This window comes from Hyla sarda, chromosome 5 (genome assembly GCF_029499605.1).
Source record: "Hyla sarda isolate aHylSar1 chromosome 5, aHylSar1.hap1, whole genome shotgun sequence".
In the NCBI taxonomy this organism is placed as follows: Eukaryota; Metazoa; Chordata; class Amphibia; order Anura; family Hylidae; genus Hyla; species Hyla sarda.
Genome location: NC_079193.1, coordinates 24145386 through 24167995, shown reverse-complemented (window position 1 = coordinate 24167995; position 22610 = coordinate 24145386). Strand labels below are relative to the sequence as shown.

The 22610-nt window shown below is 43.8% G+C and overlaps 1 protein-coding gene across 1 annotated transcript in view; it reads left to right on the top strand.

Moving 5' to 3' along the window:
• The window catches only part of VPS50 (VPS50 subunit of EARP/GARPII complex), a 208217-nt gene that overhangs the window by 139787 nt on the left and 45820 nt on the right, over nucleotides 1–22610 (top strand). Inside the window, exons 12-13 of the mRNA XM_056519010.1 lie at nucleotides 10325–10465; nucleotides 17374–17506. Of these exons, the coding sequence (XP_056374985.1) occupies nucleotides 10325–10465; nucleotides 17374–17506 (274 nt within the window). The remainder of the gene's footprint in view (nucleotides 1–10324; nucleotides 10466–17373; nucleotides 17507–22610) is intronic.

Here is a 22610-nt window from a genome sequence, read left to right as displayed (position 1 = left end):
GGTATTTGAGTGATTTAGACTGCCAGGTAAATAAATAGTTGTCTTTTAGTTGTCTAACCACGCCTGAGGGACATTAAGGGTCTTGTTTTACATACGGTAGGGTGACGTTAAAGGGGTACTCCAATGGAAACATTTTTTTTCTAAATCAACTGGTGCCAGAAAGTTAAACAGATTTGTAAATTACTTCTATTTAAAAATCTTAATCCTTCCAGTACTTAGCAGCTGCTATTTTTTTTATTTCCTTTCTGTCTGACCACACCTCTGTCCATTTTAGGAATTGTCCAGATTTGGAGCGAATCCCCATAGCAAACCTCTCCTACTCTGGACAGTTCCTGATATGGACAGAGGTGTCAGCAGAGAGCACTGTGGTCAGACAGAAAGGAAATTCAAAAAGGAAAGAACTTCCTGTGGATTATACAGCATCTGATAAGTCCTGGAAGGATTAAGATTTTTTAATAGAAGTAATTTACAAATCTGTTTAACTTTCTGGCAACAGTTGATTTAAAAAAAAAAATGTTTTCCAGTGGAGTACCGCTTTTAGGCTTCGGCTTATAATTGCTATAATTGGAGGATTGTTGTAGGGTGGCCATAAGGAAATTAATAAGAAGCAAGGGGAATGAGAGCATTTGTATTGGCGAGGAGGCGTTTGTATGCCATTTATGTCCGGGTTTTGTTGAATGGCTTCTCTCTTGGGATGCTTTTTAGTTTTTTAGTCTCACACCGAACTATTCTACATTTAAAGGGGTACTCCGCCCCTAGACATCTTATCCCCTATCCAGGGGATACGATGTCAGATCGCGGGGGTCCCGCCACTAGGGACCCCCGGGATCTCGGCTGCAGCACCCACCTGTTGCGGCTTCCGGAAACGCTGGAGACTTCGGCTCCCGACCACGGTGATGTGAGATCGTGACATCACGTCTCCGCCCCCGTGTGGCATCACGCCCCGCCCCTCAATGCAATTCTATGGGAGGGGGCGTGACAGCCGTCACGCCCCCTCCCATAGACTTACATTGAGGGGCAGGGGCGGAGTCACATGTGGGCGGAGTCGTGGCATCACAATCTCCCATCACCGTAGTCGTGAGGCGTTAGGATGAGAGCCACCAGCGCTGCCGGAAGCCACAACAGGTGGGTGCTGCAGCCGAGATCCCGGGGGTCCCCAGCGGCAGGACCCCCACGATCTGTCATCTTATCCCCTATTCTTTCGATAGGGGATAAGATAACTAGGGGCGGAGTATCCCTTTAAAAAATGTTCACGGAACAACCCCTTTGTGAGGGGATAAAGTTGACGCCGCTAACCTACTATTTGAAGCCCTGCGTAAAAAATTTAGGATGGACCATAAAATGTCTGTACACACAACCTTATTTACTTTGTTTGTTTTTTGTCTTTATTATTTGCCAAAAAAAGGAGTTTTGTTAGAAGTAGAAGACACATTTCACTCCTAGGATACATTCGTGTTTCTTAAAGCGAATCTGCAGATGATACAGAGACCCAGAGTATATAAGAACGAGCCCTAATTTAAAAAAAAAAAACAGTGTACGGAGACCTTCACGGGAGACGTTTCGTCTTATTTATATCCACTTACTCCCTTTGCTCAGGATCGACCTTCTGCCTGACAGGCCTTTTTGTAGCACCGGCTCTTTCATTACCTTAATATTTAGAGTACGCTGTCACATTATGGTAAAATGTATGCACAAGGTAAATAAAGAAGATAAAGACATTGGCTATCAGGAGAAGACATCATGATGCGTCTGGAGCTCTAACTATTAATCTTCTGTATGGTGGTGCATGGTACAAGTCCTTTAGAAAACACAAATAAGTAAGCTTCTAGGGAATCGTCTCCTTGAAGCAGTTTTGAAGAGTTTTGGCTTTGAAAGACCCAATTCTCAAGTCCTAGGTTCCGCTCTACTCATCCATTCCTTCATTCTGGTGCTCTGGGTGATAAAGTTGAAGGTGTCTCGAAGTTAAGCTTTATTCTACATAAAAGCCAATTTGGCAGATTTCTTCCCGCCATGCTAATGGACACACTGGATCATCTCCAAGCCCCACTCCTCAGGTGTCATTGAAGTAAGATCAGTATCAACACTAGGAGGAAATACATTTTATGGAAGGATAAGAGGAAAAAGATCAGACCGGCAGACTCACCACGATTCTCTTCTTCTTTATTTGCGTTAGAAATTCATAGACAAATACTCACACACTTGGGGTATCAGGACTAGTGTTGCTCGCAAATATTCGCAATGCAAATTTTATTCACGAATATCGCACTATGAATTCGTAATTACGAATATCCGTTTTTTTTGTTTTTTTTTCTTCACAGTACACATCACAGTGATCACCCCTCTCTGCTTCCAGCTTGTGTGGTGTAAAGAAGGCTCTAATACTACTGTGTGACCGGTGCTCGAATTTTCGCATTTGCAAATTTTCACTTATGCTCATTTTGGCATATGCTAGTTTTAGCATATGCTAATTTTCGCATATGCGAAAATAAAACGCGAATGTTACGAATATGCGAATTTAGCGAATATATGACGAATATTCGTCCATATATTCGCGAAATATCGCAAATTCGAATATGGCCTATGCCGCTCAACACTAATCGGGATGTGCAGTGGGGGGATAAACAGGCAACAGACTCTGTTTCGCACGGACCATCGTGCTTCCTCCGGCCAAATGGCCGGAGGAAGCACGATGGTCCGTGCGAAACAGAGTCTGTTGCCAGTTTATCCCCCCACTGCACGTCCCGATCCCCCAAGTGTGTGAGTATTTGTCTATGAATTTCTAAAGCAAATAAAGAAGAGAATCGTGGTAAGTCTGCCGGTCTAATCTTTTTCCTCTTATCCTTCCATATCACCTGTGTTTCAGCCTTGACCAGAGCACCACCACCCTCATCCACATTTATCCACTTATACCACATCGAGTCCATCAGTGAGAGCAGTGCCGTGCCACTCTTGTTATCTTGTGAAATACATTTTATAATGACTTTAAAGGGGTACTACCGTGGAAAACTTTTTTTTTTTTTTCTTAAATCAACTGGTGCCAGAAAGTTAAACAGATTTGTAAATCACTTCTATTAAAAAAAAATCTTAATCCTTCCAGTACTTTTTAGGGGCTGTATACTAAAGAGAAATCCAAAAAAGAAAAGCATTTCCTGTGATGTCATGACCACGATGCTCTCTGCTGACCCCTGCTGTCCATTTTAGGAACTGGAGAAAATCCTCATAGCAAACATATGCTTCTCTGGACAGTTCCTAAAATGGACAGCAGAGGTCAGCAGAGAGCAGTGTGGTCAGGACATCAGAGGAAATGCATTTCTTTCTTGGATTTCTCTTTAGTTTACAGCCCCTAAAAAGTATTGGAAGGATTAAGATTTTTTAATAGAAGTGATTTACAAATCTGTTTAACTTTCTGGCACCAGTTGATTTAAAAAAAAAAAAAAAAAAAAAGGTTTTCCACGGCAGTACCCCTTTAAGCATCTATATTTTATATTACAGTATTGGTAGACATTTTGAACTTCCTGTCATTATTAGAGGTGAGCGAACTTACAGTAAATTCGATTCGTCATGAACTTCTCGGCTCGGCAGTTGATGACTTATCCTGCATAAATTAGTTCAGCTTTCAGGTGCTCCCGTGGGCTGGAAAAGGTGGATACAGTCCTAGGAGACTCTTTCCTAGGAATGTATCCACCTTTTCCAGTCCACCGGAGCACCTGAAAGCTGAACTAATTTATGCAGGGTAAGTGATCAACTGCTGAGCCGAGAAGTTCGTGACGAATCGAATTTACTGTAAGTTCGCTCATCTCTAGTCATTATCATCTTGTCTCAGTCTTCTGCGTTGGGCAGAGTTTGGTCTCACGAATGGTGCGTTAGGACTTCCTATATTGAGCTATCAACCTAAATCTATGTTCCTCATAAACAACAGTCTTGGACCAGTCATGGGGTTGATCTTAGAATGGGAGACATCTTGCTTTTCTTTGGGGTCAGTGAGACATCTGACAATATATATTGTGACACCTTCCGTCCCAGCCCCCATTATCAGCTGCCGTATCGGAGCTCCGCAACACTGATGTGAACATAGCCTAAGCTGTGGCTTCTTGTGTTTGTTTTTAGAGGGAACCAATCATCAGATTTTACCATATACAGTGATCCTTCAACTTACAATGGCCTCAACATACAATAGTTTCAACATACGATGGTCTTTTCTGGACCATTGTAACTTGAAACCAGACTCAACATACAATGCTATGGAATATGCAAAACGTGTCAATGGCTGGAAGAACCGACCAATCAGAATGGGCATTCACTGGTAAAAAAACCTCTGTATTACTAAAGTGCATGCACTGACTGGTGTCTGGTAGTGCCCCCTACAGTACAGGAAGGTGCTACATGTTCTGTACTCTTTACCTGTATTACTGAAGTGTATGCACTGACTGGTGTCTGGTAGCGCCCCCTACAGTACAGGGAGGTATTACATGTTCTGTACTCTTTACCTGTCCCAGGGTTAGCTGCTCCTTTGGACACCAGGTGAGGGCGGCTCCATGTTACTTTTTTAGGACATTGTGTGTTCTGTACAGGACCCTAAAGAAGCTTCTGTCCTCTACATAGACCAGTGTTTCCCAATGAAAGGGCCTCCAGCTTTTGCAAAACTACAACTCCCAGCATGCCCGGACAGCCAAAGGCTGTCCGGGCATGCTGGGAGTTGTAGTTTTACAACAGCTGGAGGCACCCTGGTTGGAAAGGACTTGCTTTATATATCTATATATATATATATATATATATATAATATATATATATATATATATATATATATATATATATTTATATATATATATATATATATATATATATATATATATATATATATATATATATAAAATCTGTAGCAAAGTGTGAGCCGCTCACCACTAGCATGCCCTTCTCACCACCTGTGCCGTAGACCGGCTGGTACAGCCTCCAGCTTACTAATGGATAAGAACAAAGACGAGGTCCGGCACCAGGATGGTTGCAGATAAAAGCTTGCGTTACTTTATTGAAGATATCGCAGTACAAGGTAGGACATCTGACGCGTTTCGCACATGATAAAATCTGTATCCTCACTATCCCTTGGGGACGTTTTTGCCCCCCAAGGATGCTGAAGATATGAAGTTTAAAGTCCCCCCCCCCCCCCCCCCGGTTGCCCCGCAAGTAGTCCTGTGGATGGGGACTTATACTTACCAACACGCGTCGCTCTGGCCCTGGTCCCACCTTGTAGGCTTGATTGATGGATCGCTCTGGTCCCTAAGCAGACGGGGCAGAGCGGTGACGCGAGTGGTCTATCAGGCCGACGGGGCGGGACCATGGCTTGAGTGACCGGTGCTGGTAAGTATAAATCCATGTCCAGGGGGACTACCTATGGACGTGGCCGAGTGTGACTTTATAACTTCATATCTTCACCGTCTTCGGGGATGGTGAGGACACCGATTTTACCATATATAACGAACGCACTGCCAATATATGGTAAAATCTGATGATCGGTTCCCTTTAAACATTTGCAGCAGGTATGCCGGATCTAAATATGGCTTCATAATCCTGTGCTAATTCACTGAAACGGTTAATAGTAGTCAGTAACCAAAAAAACTGAAAATAACTTTTACCCAGGGTAGTGGACTACCAATCACAATTACAATAGATTCACAGAAACAAAAGCTACCCTTAAAGCAGTACTCCGGTGGAAAACCATTTTTTTTTTAAATCAACTGGTGCCAGAAAGTTGAACAGATTTGTAAATAACTTCCATTACCGTAAATAATCCTTCCAGTACTAATCAGCTACTGTATGATCCACCAGAAGTTCTTTTCTTTTTGAATTTCCTTTCTGTCTGACCACAGTGCTCTCTGCTGACACCTCTGTCCATTTTAGGAACTGTCCAGAGTAGGAGCAAATCCCCATTGAAAACCTATCCTGCTCTGGACAGTTCCTGACATGGACAGAGGTGTCAGCAGAGAGCACTGTGGTCAGACAGAAAGGAAATTCAAAATGAAAAGAACTTCCTGTGGATCATACAGCAGCTGATAAGTACTGGAAGGATTAAGATTTTTTAATAGAAGTCCTTTACAAATCTGTTTAACTTTCTGGCACCAGTTGATTAAAAATAAAAATAAATGATTTCTAGTGGAGTACCCCTGTACGGGTAGGTTTTTTTCTGTCCTTCATAATCCTGTGACCAGACATTATAGGGGAAATAAAAAGTTTTCACTTGTACCAGTCTGCTATTATTTTATGCACGCAGCTTTCACAGGATGCGAACCTGCGCCGAGGAGATAAGAAAAATCTGAATTGGAAAATAAACAGAAAAAAAAATAAATTGCGGGCACCTGTGGGAGCAGCCACTATAGACTGGTGCGTCTTGAGCGATGGAGCATGGTGCTGAGATTAGTGAAGGTGCACTGAGCAATTATATGGGCACATACTGTACCTGTGCAGCCGAAGAAAATGCTTTTGTATATTAGTACTATAAATAGGTTTCCATGTAGTGAGCAGGTTTTGTGAAATTATAGGGAATGTATTTGCAAAAATAAAAAAAATAAAAAATGACATTTTATATATATATATATATATATATATATATATATATATATATATATATATATGTATGTATATATATATATATATATATATATATTGGGGTTTTATTCTTTATTTTCTTAGTATTTACAAAAATCTTGAAATGTTACAGTTTTCACACTGGATGCTAGAGCTATCAACTTTGCCGATTAAGTGTTTTACTTACACATCAAGGTAATTTGAGATGCGACGCGCAGGACGCTTTTCGGCGTCATATGTGTCGCATCTCGAATTTCCCTTACGTGTAAATAAAACACTGCGGGTCATTAAAAGAGAAATCCTGAGTGCTGAGATTCTTTTAGGGCTTACTTTATCGTCGAGCACCACGTATACACGATCCAATTTCTAGTATTAGCTTTGCCATATAACCTGGGACTTCATGAGCAGAGTCATCTCATTATCATTAGAGGATTTATTAACAGCTCTGTTGTGTTACTGGGGACCAGTATTTCGAGATGCGACGTGCAGGATGCGTTTCGGCGGCAGGCCTACCGCCGAAACGCGTCCTGCATGTCGCATCTCGAATTACCCTTACATGTGAATAAAACACTGAGGGTTATTCAAAGGGAAATCCTGGGTGCTGAGATTCTTTTAGGGCTTACTTTATCGTCGAGCACCACGTATACACTACCCAATTTCTACTATTAGCTTTGCCATATAACCTGGGACTTCATGAGCAGAGTCATTTCATTATCATTAGAGGATTTATTAACAGCTCTGTTGTGTTACTGGGGACCAGTAATTCGAGATGCGAAACGCGTCCTGCGTGTCGCATCTCGAATTTCCCTTACGTGTGAATAAAACACTGAGGGTTATTCAAAGAGAAATCCTGAGTGCTGAGATTCTTTTAGGGCTTACTTTTATTGGTGAGCACCACGTATACATGACCCAATTTCTACTATTAGCTTTGCCATATAACCTGGGACTTCATGAGCAGAGTAATCTCATTATCATTAGAGGATTTATTAACAGCTCTGTTGTGTTACTGGGGACCAAGATAGGAGTAGTTACACTGTACAGATATATATGGCCCTGTATGCAGCACCCCTGTCACGATCTGAGGAATGGGCTGTTCTTCTTTACTTCCTGTATTAATGTATAAAGTCTCTGCCAATTGACCCCTGTTCACTTCAGCTGCCATAAAACATATACGCACCCTGCCGCACTGTCCATAAAGGAAGGAAAAAGTTATCTCCAGTATGGTTAAAGAGTGGAGTGTTCAGACCTCCACCGATCAGGAGAACGAGGAGGGAAAAGTTTGCGCTGCCGTGTGCTCCTCTGCTTGCTCTGTGTCACACAACCGAGACATGCTCCATAGACTTACAATGAAATTTTGTCTTGATTGCATGACACAGAGCCGCAGAGCCGTTTGCTGAGCGTTAAAGGGGTACTCTGGTGGGGGAAAAAAATTCTTAAAATCAACTGCTACCAGAAAGTTAAACAGATTTGTAAATGACTTCTATTAAAAAAAATCTTTACCCTTTCAGTACTCATTAGCAGCTGTATACTACAGAGGAAATTCTTTCATTTTTGAATTTATTTTTTGTCTTGTCCACAGTGCTCTCTGCTGACACCTGATACTCGTATCAGGAGCTGTCCGGAGCAGGACAAAATCCCCATAGCGAACCTATGCTGCTCTGGACAGTTCCTGACACGGACAGAGGTGTCAGAGGAGAGCACTGTGAACAAGACAAAAAATTCAAAAAGAATAGAATTTCCTCTGTAGCATAGAGCTGTTAATAAGTACTGGAAGGGTAAACATTTTTAATAGAAGTAATTTACAAATCTGTCTAACTTTCTGGCACCAGTTCATTTAAAAAAAAAAAAAAAGCTCATTCTCCTGATTAGTGGGGGTCTGAATGCTCAGACCCCTGCTGATCTCAAAACTTTTTTTTTTTTTTTTTTACAAATGACAGTGCCCATTTAAAAGGGTACTCTGGTAGAAATTTTTTTTCCCATATCAACTGACTCCAGAAAGTTAAACAGATTTGTAAATGACTTCTATTAAAAAAAAGTATAATCCTTCCAGTACTCATCAGCTGCTGTAAGCACCAAAGGAAGCTGTGTAGTTCTTTTCTGTCTGACCACAGTGCTCTCTGCCGACACCTCTGTCTGTGTCAGGAACTGTCCAGTGCAGGAGCAAATCCCTATAGAAAACCTATCCTGCTCTGGACAGTTCCTGACATGGACAGAGGTGTCAGCAGAGAGCACTGTGGTCAGACAGAACTATACAGCTTCAACTGTAGTATACAGCAGCTGATAAGTACCGGAAGGATTAAGATTTTTATAGAAGTAATTTACAAATTTGTTTAACTCTCTGGAACCAGTTTATTTTTAAAGAAAAAAAAAAAATTCCACCGGAGTACCCCTTTAAAGGGGTACTCCTGTGGAAAACTTTTTTTTTTTTTTTTTTTTTTTAATCAACTGGTGCCAGAAAGTTAAACAGATTTGTAAATTATTTCTATAAAAAAATCTTAATCCTTCCAGTACTTTTTGGGGGCTATACTAAAGAGAAATCCAAAAAAGAAATGCATTTCCTCTGATGTCATGATCACAGTGCTCTCTGCTGACCTCTGCTGTCCATTTTAGGAACTGTCCAGAGCAGCATATGTTTGCTATGGGGATTTTCTCCTTCTCTGGACAGTTCCTAAAATGGACAGCAGAGGTCAGCAGAGAGCACTGTGGTCATGACATCAGAGGAAATGCATTTCTTTTTTGGATTTCTCTTTAGTATAGCCCCTAAAAAGTACTGGAAGGATTAATATTTTTTTAATAGAAGTGATTTACAAATCTATTTAACTTTCTGGCACCAGTTGATTTAAAAAAAAAAAAAAACGGGAGTACCCCTTTAAACAGATTTGTAAATGACTTCTATTAAAGAATCTTAATCCTTCCAGTACTTATTAACTGCTGAATACTTCCGAGGAAATTATTTTCTTTTTGGAACACTGAGCTCTCTGCTGGCATCACGAGCACAGTGCTCTCTGCTGACATCTCTGTCCATTTTAAGAACTGTCCAGGGTAGGAGAAAATCCCCATAAAATAAAAAAAAGTGTTGCTCTGGACAGTTCCTAAAATGGACAGAGATGTCAGCAGAGAGCACTGTGTTCCAAAAAGAAAAGAATTTCCTCTGTAGTATTTAGAAGCTAATAAGTACTGGAAGGATTCAGATTATTATTTTTTTTAATAAAAATAATTTACAAGTTTGTATAACTTTCTGGCACCAGTTTATTTGAAAAAAAAAATAAAATAGATAAAAAAAAAAAAAAATGTTTTCCACCGGAGTACCCCTTTAACTCCAGGGAAGGTGTACTCTGTAGAGAAAGGAATACATAATTTTTGGTTCCCCTGTTGCTTCTTTCAAAAACAGTGCAACACTTTAGGGCAGAAGTGTAAATGGCTATATGGAGAGATAGACCACATGCACAGTATAGAACAGTGTTTCCCAACCAGGGTGCCTCCAGCTGTGGCCAAACTACAACTCCCTGCATGCCCGGACAGCCTTCGGCTGTCCGGGCATGCTGGGAGTTGTAGTTTGGCCACAGCTGGAGGCACCCTGGTTGGGAAACACTGGTATAAAAGATGACTATCATGATCTCCTTAGGTGCGCAGAGATCCAAGATGGCTTCCTTCTGGTATGAACCTATTTACTATTCAGCTGCTCCATTCAGATTCCTGCCTAGAAGCCGCCACTAACTTGGCTTATTCTCTCTTAACCCTTTAGACGGCAATGGACCAGCTCCACATGCACTTCACCCAGGCCATCCACAACACAGTGTTCCAAGTTGTCCTGGGATACGTGGAACTGTGCGCAGGAAACTCCGATACGAAATTTCAGAAACTGCCCTACAAGGACCTCTGTACGGTAAGTCACTCGAAAGTCGCCATATGCAATGTTGTTGTTGCTAAGGGTCATGGTGGCGCATGGCTGGGGGCAGGACAGGAACCCATTGTAAGGACCAGTAAAATGAGATACTTTCTCCTGCAGCAAGTGGTAAATTCAGATTACTCTTAGTGGTTCCATAATATATGTTATTATCAGCCATATTCCTCCCTCTACAAGGTATCAATGCTGCTGTAGCCATTTACTCCCCGAATCTTTCTCTCTAACCCGCACAAACAAGCACTTTCTCTCCCAGCGATTTCCATCATTAAAGGAGTAGTCTGGTGATAGGTAACTCATCCCCTTTCCAAAGGATAGGGGATAAGTTAGAGATCGTGGGGGGTCCAAGTGCTGGGACCCCCGCAATCTCCTAAATGGGGCCCCAGCAGTCTGCTGCAAGGGGGCGAGCCGACCCGACCCCCGCACGTAGCTCCAGCCGACACGCCCCTCCATGTATCCCATAGAGATGCAAACAGTTAATATAGTGTGACAGTCCAGCTCACCTCACCCTAGAACTCCGCAAGGATCCGCACTGAGCCAGGTGCCCAAACTTGGAAGAAAGAAGAGATGATCCAGCGAAGTAAATTAATCCAACTTTATTCAAGACACGAGTAAAACCGGTAAATCAACCCAGGCATTCCAGAGGCGTTTCAGGCGCATGCGCACCCTGACGAAGGGTGCGCATGCGCCTGAAACGCGTCTGCTATGCCTGGGTTGATGTACCGGTTTTGCTCGTGTCTTGAATAAAGTTGGATTAATTTACTTCGCTCGATCATCTCTTCTTTATCCCATAGAGTTACATGGAGGGGGTGTGTCGGCCGCGGCTTCCTGCGGGGGTTGGAACGGCCGCTTCTGGCAAACTGCCCCGTACAGGAGATCGCAATGATCCTACTAGCGCTCGGACGCCCCCCCCGCGATCTATTAATTATCCCCTAACCTTTGGATAGGGGATAAGTTATATTTCACGAGACTACTCCTTTAACTTACCCACCGTACATATTAGGGTCGCCACCTGACCTGTATTTTACTGGCACAGCCGGTATTTTGACCATCCTGCCAGTATTTTTATATTAAAAATACCGGACATACAATGGTCGGTATTTATCCAACCAATCCTCCAACTCCCAGAGTGTTGCACCATGTACTATACCAGTGATTCCCAACCAGAGGTACAAATACTAGTGTTTCCCAACCAGGGGTGCCTCCAGCTGTTGCAAAACTACAACTCCCAGCATGTTGGACTATATATTAGCATGCTGGGAGTTGTAGTTTTGCAGCAGCTGGAGGCACCCCTGGTTGGGAAACACTGACCTATATACTACTATATAGTCCAACATGCTGGGAGTTGTAGTTTTGCAACAGCTGGAGGCACCCCTGGTTGGGAAACACTGACCTATACCATATACTACTATATAGTCCAACATGCTGGGAGTTGTAGTTTTCCTTTGGGGCAGGCTGCTGAGCCACAGGCTGTATCAGGGCATGCTGGGAGTTGTAGTTAGTAACTAACTGCAACTCCCGAATTTACGATCAAAAAGTCACATCCAAACAAAAATGGTCCTGTTAAAAAAAAAAAAATACAGATCGGGGCACAAAAATGAGCCTCATACAGGCCGTATAAGGAGAAATAAAAAAGTTATAGGGGTCAGTATAGGACAAAATTTCCCCCGCATATGTGTATCCTGTGATGTCACGCATATATAATTAACTATGCAAATTAGCACGGCCGGTATTTTTTGGCCACGCTAGGACATATTATACATATATAATACACTTCCATCTCTCACTCTTTCTCTCATACTCACACTCCTTTCCTCACACTCTTCCTTACTCTCCCAAACTTTCCATTCTGCGCACTTCTGCCTTCTCTTCCACTTTCTCTCTTTCTCTTCAGCACTCTTTCTTTCTCTCTTTTTCTTCCACATGCTCTTCCTCTTCTGCACTCTCTCTTTTCCCGAATCTTCCTCTTCTGCACTTGCTCTCTTCCCGAATATTCCTCTTCTGCACTTGCTCTCTTCCCAAATCTTCCTCTTCTGCACTTGCTCTCTTCCCGAATCTTCCTCTTCTGCACTCTCTCTCTTTTTTCCTGAATCTTCCTCTTCTGCACTCTCTCTCTTTTTCTGAATCTTCCTCTTCTGCACTCTCTCTCTTTTCCTGAATCTTCCTCTTCTGCACTTTTTCTCTCCCTCCCCCTCTTCTTCTTATTTTCTCTTCTGCTTTTTCTCTTTCTCTCTCTCGTTCTCTCTCTCTTTCTCTCTCTCTCTCTCTCTCTCTCTCTCTTTCTTTCTCTCTCTCTCTCTCTCTCTCTCTCTCTCTCTATCTTTCTCTCTCTCTCTCTCTCTCTCTCTCTCTCTCTCTCGTTCTTTCTCTCTCTCTCTCTCTCTCTCTCTCTCTCTCTCTCTCTCTCTTTCTTTCTCTTTTTCTCTCTCACTTTTACCTGCACTCTTTCTATTTCTTTCTCTATTCTGCTTTCTCTCTCTCTTCCACGCAATTTTTTGCACTCTTTTTTTCTCTTATCTGCACTCTGTCTCTCTCTCTTATTGTCTGTCTCATACTCTGTCTCACACCTTGTGTCTCATACTCCATCCTTCATACTCACATTCTGACTCTCCTGCATCTCACACTTCACCTGTGACTTTATATACATGCCGTCAGCCCCTCTTAGTTCAAATGCCCCCCCCCCCCCCCCCGCCCGCCTCTATTTTGGGAGTGTATAGGAGACTCTTGTCTTCTGTTTGTTCCTACTTGAGATGGAAGAATAAGCTCATCACTTCCTTGTCACAGAGACGTCTCTGTCTTCTTAATATTCTGTGACGCCCTCGCCCAGTGTATTGGTGTGGGCCGCGGTATGACGCTCCGGCATTATCTGCTCTGATTTTCCATTGCAGTCATTTGTCTTTGGCGAGTGCTGAGACCCCGGGCACCTTGAAGGATTCATTAGTGAATGGGCGCACGCTGCTAAGTACTTCTGGGTCATTTTGTTGGTGACGGGATGGTAGTTTTTGCCCACGAGCGACGCATTAATCATTAAACTTTCTTCTGTTTCATGTGTCATAAATTTTAAAGCTGCTGAATAAATTTTGGAGGATTTAAATATTTTCTTGTCGCCTCCGCACTTGATTTATTTATCTTACTAGTGCCTATTGCACTCTGTTTAGAATACAGAGACGAGGTTTCTTGATGGTCTACTCCATGCTGATAATCTGCCCATTTACAGATATTTACTGCAGATATTTGCATTAACTCTGTGTGAAGGGGTTAGCACCATTAAAGAGATGTAGAAGTGCTGAATGTGTGTATGAATCACTGAGCCCGGCTACACATATTCAGGCTTCAGCTCTGCATCTTCTCCATCCAGTGCTCTCTGTTATTTGCACTAGAGCTCTGCCCTACCAATGGACTCCTAAGTGATGCCCCCTCCAGAGTACTTATTGCTGCCCTCCCTCCAGAGTACTTATTGCTGCCCTTCCTCCAGTGTACTTATTGCTGCCCTTCCTCCAGTGTACTTATTGCTGCCCTTCCTCCAGTCTACTTATTGCTGCCCTTCCTCCAGTGTACTTATTGCTGCCCTCCCTCCAGAGTACTTATTGCTGCCCTTCCTCCAGTGTACTTATTGCTGCCCTTCCTCCAGTCTACTTATTGCTGTCCTTCCTCCAGTGTACTTATTGCTGCCCTCCCTCCAGTCTACTTATTGCTGCCCTCCCTCCAGTCTACTTATTGCTGCCCTTCCTCCAGTGTACTTATTGCTGCCCTCCCTCCAGTCTACTTATTGCTGTCCTTCCTCCAGTCTACTTATTGCTGTCCTTCCTCCAGTGTACTTATTGCTGTACAATATCCACCTATTTACAAACTCCCCATGTTTATTGTCACACACAGTAATAGTTCCCACTTTGCGTCCCCATAAAGTTGTTAGGCCCCCTCTGTGCCCCAAATATAGCTGTAGGCCCCCAAACTACCCCCATATATAGCTGTAGGCCCTCAAACTGCCCCCATAAATAGTTGTAGGCCACCATACTGTCCCACTTTGGGGCTCCACTGCTCCTCTGGTCTGGGGACCTATTCCTATGGCTCATAGCAGTAGGTCCCCGGTCTGCAGGGGTAATGGAGCAACTTGCATTGAGGGGGCGGGCGTGACATCACACGGGGGAGGAGTCGTGATGTCACAATACTCCAGTCCCATGGTCGGGAGGCATAACACTGAGAGCCTCCAGCGCTTCCTGCAGTGCTTACAGGTGGGTGCTACATGCTAGATTGCGGGGGTCCCTCCGATCAGAAATCTTATCCCCTATCCTTTGGATAGGGGATAAGATGTCTTGGGGCCGGAGTTCCCCTTTAAAAACTCCCAGAGGAAACCCATACAGACACTGGGAGAACATACAAACTTCTGGAGGAAACTCACTCAAACACAGGGAGAACATACAAACTTCTGGAGGAAACTCACTCAAACACAGGGAGAACATACAAACTTCTGGAGGAAACTCACTCAAACACAGGGAGAACATACAAACTGTGCCGCCCATTTTTTTTTGCTGAGTTACAGTAATAAAAGTTATGTTTTAATAAATTTAGCATTTGCCCCAAATCGTGTTGAATAAATAGAGATATTGCCCTATTGGCTGTTTCGGTCACTTACTGTCCGGTATTACAGTTCTCTACCAGTCAAGTGACGCTTTAGATTCTTATAGAATGTAATATAAATGGTGACGGATATTATGCGGCTGATAGGGTGGACTTCTTATATATTCATGTATTCCTTAGGCTTGCACAGTTTAATTACTCTATATTGATGTTTTGAAGGTATACCATCTATATATGGCTTCTAGTGATATTGTTTAGTGATATTGTCTTATCTATATTCCAAAGAGTCTGAACATGTTGCGTTATTTGCTCAGAGGGTGATTAATTAAACATTTTTCCAGTATATATCATTTAAATGCTAATTTGTTTTATTAATTCTAGTCCAGAAATAGATATTAAAAAAAAAGTCTGTCCTTGAATTTACAAGAGGTCGAGGTTGAAGATAAGGAATAAATATATTGGTCCTAGTCCTGTAGACCTGTCAGTACAGTCGTAGGACAGCAATGATAGGACAATATGCTGAGAGTTGTAGTTTTGCAAGAGCTGGAGGCACCTTGGTTGAGAAACACTGCATTATGGACATGGGTGGAGGAAGCAGGACTCACAGGCTTTGTCTATAAGTGGGTGGGGGAAGCAGGACTCACAGGCTTTGTCTATAAGTGGGTGGGGAAGCAGGACTCACAGGCTTTCTCTATAAGTGGGTGGGGGAAGCAGGTCGCACAGGCTTTCTCTATAAGTGGGTGGGGGAAGCAGGACTCACAGGCTTTGTCTATAAGTGGGTGGGGGAAGCAGGACTCACAGGCTTTGTCTATAAGTAGGTGGGGGAAGCAGGACTCACAGGTTTTGTCTATAAGTGGGTGGGGGAAGCAGGACGCACAGGCTTTCTCTATAAGTGGGTGGGGGAAGCAGGGCTCACAGGCTTTCTCTATAAGTGGGTGGGGAAGCAGGACTCACAGGCTTTGTCTATAAGTGGGTGGGGGAAGCAGGGCTCACAGGCTTTGTCTATAAGTGGGTGGGGGAAGCAGGGCTCACAGGCTTTCTCTATAAGTGGGTGGGGGAAGCAGGGCTCACAGGCTTTCTCTATAAGTGGGTGGGGAAGCAGGACGCACAGGCTTTCTCTATAAGTGGGTGGGGGATGCAGGACTCACAGGCTTTCTCTATAAGTGGTTGGGGGAAGCAGGACGCACAGGCTTTCTCTATAAGTGGGTGGGGGAAGCAGGACTCACAGGCTTTGTCTATAAGTGGGTGGGGGAAGCAGGACTCACAGGCTTTGTCTATAAGTGGGTGGGGGAAGCAGGACTCACAGGCTTTGTCTATAAGTGGGTGGGGGAAGCAGGACTCACAGGCTTTGTCTATAAGTGGGTGGGGAAGCAGGACTCACAGGCTTTGTCTATAAGTAGGTGGGGGAAGCAGGACTCACAGGCTTTGTCTATAAGTGGGTGGGGAAGCAGGACTCACAGGCTTTTTCTTTGAATGGGCAAGTGTAATAGGACTCACAGACTTTCCCTATGAGTGGGTGGGGAAGCAGGACTGGCAGTTCTACTTTATGAGGTGGTGGGGGAAGCTTGGCTCACAGGCTTTATCTATGAGTGGGTGGGGAAGCAGGACTCACAGGCTTTATCTATATGAGTGGGACGGGAAAGAAGGACTTACAGGCTTGGTCTATGAGTGGGAAAGTGTAGTAGGACTCACAGACTTCCTTTGTAAGTAGATGGGGGAAGCAGCACTCACGGGAGTGATCTTTCATTCCCCCAACATCTGTCAGGATGAAATCGAGGACCATCATGCACACGAGATACTTCTTCAGACCAGGTCAGATGGTCCCAGGACAGTGAGTGTCATAGAATGGGGATGAAGAATGTTTGGAAACTTGTTCTAAATTTCCTCATCAGTTTCAAAATCTCTTGTTTTGCCTTCAGAAAACAGCAACATTCATTAAGTGTAAAGACTCTGAGATCTCTCAATGTGACAGACTCTGCCCCTGGGGGAGCTGCGTATTATCATTGATTTAGTCAGACATATGTGACTGCACAATCATTGATACTATCAGTAAAGTACTATATACACGTGACATTATCTTAGTGGCCTTGTGCTTTTATGACTGCTCAGTCACTTCTCAGGTTCATCTCTTCACTCCATGTGTCAGTAGTGGTTGCTCTAACACAGTGTTTCCGAACCAGGGTGCCTCCAGCTGTTGCAAGACTACAACTCGGCTGTCCGGGTCATGCTGGGAGTTGTAGTTTTGCAACAGCTGGAGGCACCCTGGTTGGGAAACACTGCTCTAACATATGTATTGCTTTTTTTATTTGCAGCATATAACCTCAGACAGCTACATCCCGTGCCTAACAGACCTCTGCAAAGCACTCTGGGAAGTTATGTTGAGTTACTTTCGCACAATGGAATGGCATGAAAAATGTAATCACGAGGAGCCCCAAGCAGCGTCTGGTAAGGAACTAAACATTTTTAGGGTGATGGAATACTGGAGGACTGTTGAAATGGTACAAGGGGGTAATAAAAAATGTACAAGGTGGTGTTGAAATGTCACAAGGTGGTGTTGAAATGTCACAAGGTGGTGATGAAATGTCACAAGGTGGTGATGAAATGACACAAGGTGGGGATAAAATGTCACAAGGTGGTGATGAAATGTCACAAGGTGGTGATAAAATGGCACAAGGTGGTGATAAAATGACACAAGGTGGTGATAAAATGACACAAGATGGTGATAAAATGGCACAAGGTGGGGATAAAATGACACAAGGTGGTGATAAAATGGCACAAGGTGGGGATAAAATGGCACAAGGTGGGGATAAAATGACACAAGGTGGTGATGAAATGGCACAAGGTGGTGATGAAATGGCACAAGGTGGTGATGAAATGGCACAAGGTGGGGATAAAATGACACAAGGTGGGGATAAAATGACACAAGGTGGGGATAAAATGGCACAAAGTGGGGATAAAATGACACAAGGGGGTGATAAAATGGCACAAAGTGGGGATAAAATGACAAAGGGGGTGATAAAATGGCACAAGGTGGTGATAAAATGGCACAAGGTGGTGATGAAATGGCACAAGGTGGTGATGAAATGGCACAAGGTGGTGATAAAATGGCACAAGGTGGTGATAAAATGGCACAAGGGGGTGATAAAATGACACAAGGTGGTGATAAAATGGCACAAAGTGGGGATAAAATGACAAGGTGGTGATAAAATGGCACAAGGGGGTGATAAAATGGCACAAGGGGGTGATAAAATGACACAAGGGGGTGATGAAATGGCACAAGGTGGTGATGAAATGTCACAAGGTGGTGATGAAATGTCACAAGGTGGTGATAAAATGACACAAGGTGGTGATAAAATGACACAAGGTGGTGATAAAATGACACAAGGTGGTGATGAAATGGCACAAGGTGGTGATGAAATGGCACAAGGTGGTGATAAAATGACACAAGGTGGTGATAAAATGGCACAAGGTGGTGATAAAATGGCACAAGGTGGTGATAAAATGGCACAAGGTGGGGATAAAATGGCACAAGGTGGGGATAAAATGGCACAAGGTGGGGATAAAATGACACAAGGTGGTGATGAAATGGCACAAGGTGGTGATGAAATGGCACAAGGTGGGGATAAAATGACACAAGGTGGGGATAAAATGGCACAAGGGGGTGATAAAATGGCACAAAGTGGGGATAAAATGACAAAGGGGGTGATAAAATGTCACAAGGTGGTGATGAAATGGCACAAGGTGGTGATGAAATGGCACAAGGTGGTGATAAAATGGCACAAGGGGGTGATAAAATGACACAAGGTGGTGATAAAATGGCACAAAGTGGGGATAAAATGACAAGGTGGTGATAAAATGGCACAAGGGGGTGATAAAATGGCACAAGGGAGTTATGAAATGGCACAAGGGGGTGATAAAATGACACGGGGAGGTAATGAATTGGCCCAGTGGCTACTATCTCTTAAAGCTGTGTTTGTGGGAGCGGGCGGGAGAGGGATTTAGAAAACAGTCCCGCACATGGCTCTACCCTGGAGCAGACCACTGGAAGCTGCAGCACTGCTGGTTTAATTGTGTATTGCCTATTAAAATCAGGGGTCACCTATGTTGCACTTGGGGGAGTCCTCCAGGGCAAGACACACTCATCTGGGGGGGTAAAAGATTAGTTTAGAATTTAACCTGTCTGATTCTTTTTTCCGCCTTTGTGATCAGCGGCATCATATGCGCCTGCCATCTACTTATCCTATCTGTGTATTGAAATCAAATGTTCTTTTCATTGGGCTCACCTACCGATCTCTAGCCAAAACAGAGTAATGGAATCCAAGCGGAAGTACGATTGAAAAAATCTGTATGCTTAAGACCCCATATAGTAGGCTGACTAGAAGTCCCATTTTGAGACTGTCCTGTCTTATTATAAATTTAGATTTTATTACGGTTTTTATTTTTATTTTACATATCTAGACAAAATTGCCGCAGCAGCTGCTGGTCACTATTCTTGAAGTGGCCACGGCCGTGCTCCCTGGTGTTAAAGTGGCAGCCAGCATGGCGGCCACTTTAATTCAGTGAGCAGTGGCTGCCGGTACTTGTTACAAATGATGTTGTGTCAGAAGTGGAACAGGAGGACGTGAGACGTGCACAAGCCTGGATATTGACATGGACCCTGGAGCAGTAACTAAATTATAGTATAGTGAAGCGCTGAAGCATTGGTGCAGTATGTATGTATGTGGTGGCTGCCTACCTACTAATCCTTTATAGGGGCATAGAGGAAAGGGGGCACAGAGGGGGCCTGTAACTATAAACATTTGTTGGCCAAAACTGCCAATTTTATTGGTATCGTCCGACAACCTAAAATGTATGTGGTCTTCCAACGATAGATGTTTGGGAAGAGAAAAATTGGGGCACATTGAATTTCAGCTGCACAATCCTTTTGTTCTTAAGAAGAAGATCGGCCCCTGTCCATTCAGAGTACATGAAGGTGTGACCCAGCTCAACGTTCAATTGTACAGGGGGATTGGGAGAGACCAGCTGAAGGCTATCGTAGGGGCTGTACTCAAACCTGTACTCACTTTTTTCTGATTCCCCTGCCCCCGTTCTGATGGCGACCAGTTCCACACGACCACTACGGCTGAGCTGAGCTCAGCTGAGCGGGCACTTGTGTCAGGACTGACACCAGAAAGTCAAGAGCAACAGGACTGGCACTGTAGAAATGGTGGCAGAAGAGAATCAGGCTGAGCATACAGTATTTACTTTTAAAGAATAGTCCCTGAATTAATATGTTTATCTCCTGTTTTTACAATCCTGTTCGTAATCCATAGTTACATACATAGTTAGTACGGTCGAAAAAAGACATATGTCCATCAAGTTCAACCAGGGAATTGAAGGGTAGGGGTGTGGCACGATATTGGGGAAGGGATGGGATTCTATATTTCTCCATAAGCATGAATGTTACTTTGTTCCAGGAATGTATCTAATCCTGTTATAAAGCTGTTAATTGTTCCTGCTGTGACCAGTTCCTGAGGTAGACTGTTCCATAAGTTCACAGTTCTCATGGCAAAGAAGGCGTGTCGCCCCTTTAGACTAAACCTTTTCTTCTCCAGACGGAGGGAGTGCCCCCTCGTCCTTTGGGGGGGTTTAACCTAGAACAGTTTTTCTCCATATTTTTTGTATGGGCCATTAATATACTTATATACGTTTATCATATCCCCCCTTAAACGTCTCTTCTCAAGACTAAACAATTGTAACTCCTTTAATCGCTCCTCATAGCTAAGATGTTCCATGCCCCATATTAGTTTAGTCGCGCGTCTCTGCACCCTTTCCACCTCTACAGTGTCCCTTTTATGGACAGGTGCCCAAAACTGAACAGCATATTCCAGGTGAGGCCGTACCAATGCTTTATAAAGGGGGAGTATTATGTCCCTGTCCCTTGAGTCCATGCCTCTTTTGATACATGACAATATCCTGCCGGCTTTGGAAGCAGCAGCCTGACATTGCATGCTATTCTGTAGTCTGTGATCTACAAGTCACCCAGATCCTTCTCTACCAGTGACTCTGCCAGTTTAATCCCCCCTAAGACATACGACGCATGCAGGTTATTAGTACCCAGATGCATAACTTTACATTTATCCACATTGAACCTAATTTGCCAAGTGGATGCCCAGACACTTAGTCTATCCAAGTCATCTAAGTGTTTGGGCATCTTCTTGGCAAATGAGGTTCAATGTGGATAAATGTAAAGTTATGCATCTGGGTACTAATAACCTGCATGCGTCGTATGTCTTAGGGGGGATTAAACTGTCAGAGTCACTGGTAGAGAAGGATCTGGGTGACTTGTAGATCACAGACTTCAGAATAGCAAAATGAATCCACTAACAAGGAATAAAATGAATGTATCCTATTGTGAGTGAATAGACCTGACGTAGTTTCCAGTGCGGCTGTTAGTTGTGTATTCTCAGGATGGCAGCGTGTGCCCACCTCACGCTCGGGATTCAGGCGCCTCCATTTAGGTTGTTATGCATGCATGCCGGCTTGTTTGGGAAGCGGATGAGAAATGTTCTTTATATTTTATACAGAAATTGATTTTTGGTTCGTATGCAGGCAATGAACACTAAATATAATAACTTCTCTCCTAAAGCTTCGGATTAATCTTTATGGCATCAGGAGAGAAGAGCCTGCAGGTTTACTAACCTAGAAATATAGGAGATTGACATCACATGATCCGTCTAGTCTTATATATCCCTCTTATTTTAGAATCGTTTTATGTTTATCCCATGCTTGCTTCGGGCAGTTGTAGAGCACATAGCATGTTTATTGATGAGGTTCCTCAGCTTACACCCTACACCGGGTAGGTCAGATGTCCCAGTAGTTGGATCTGGTTGCCGGCGGGGTCAGGTGAGCGGTGGTTGGGTCAAGGTGGCGGTGGCTGGGTCAGGTGGGCGGTGGTTGGGTCAGGTGGGCGGTGGTTGGGTCAGGTGGGCGGTGGTTGGGTCAAGTTGGCGGTGGCTGGGTCAGGTGGGCGGTGGCTGGGTCAGGTTGGCGGTGGCTGGGTCAGGTTGGCGGTGGCTGGGTCAGGTGGGTGGTGGCTGGGTCAGGTTGGTGGTGGCTGGGTCAGGTGGGCGGTGGCAGGGTCAGGTGGGCGGGGGCTGGGTCAGGTGGGCGGTGGCTGCGTAACGGAGCTGCCGGTGTTTACATCCATGACACACAGGAATGTTACAGTCACGCGATCCAAGCCTCTTTTTCATACTATCCCGGACATAATCCAGTGTATCTGGTTTTATATATCAGATCATTTGGTTTTATCTCATTCTTTTCACGTGCTAGACACATTAACTATGTGTTCTTTCCACAGCACTATGGCTGTTCATGCTATGCATATCTGACCAATTTGTACCGTTATGTATATGTATGACCCTTTCACCTTCGCACTGCCCTCCGTTTTGTGTGCCGATTACAATGCATATTTAAACCCCCCATGTTTTATGCTGTGTATGTACTGGGTCAATATGAAGAAGGGGTGGATTTACCCCGAAACGCGTCATTGCTGTAGATGAATAAA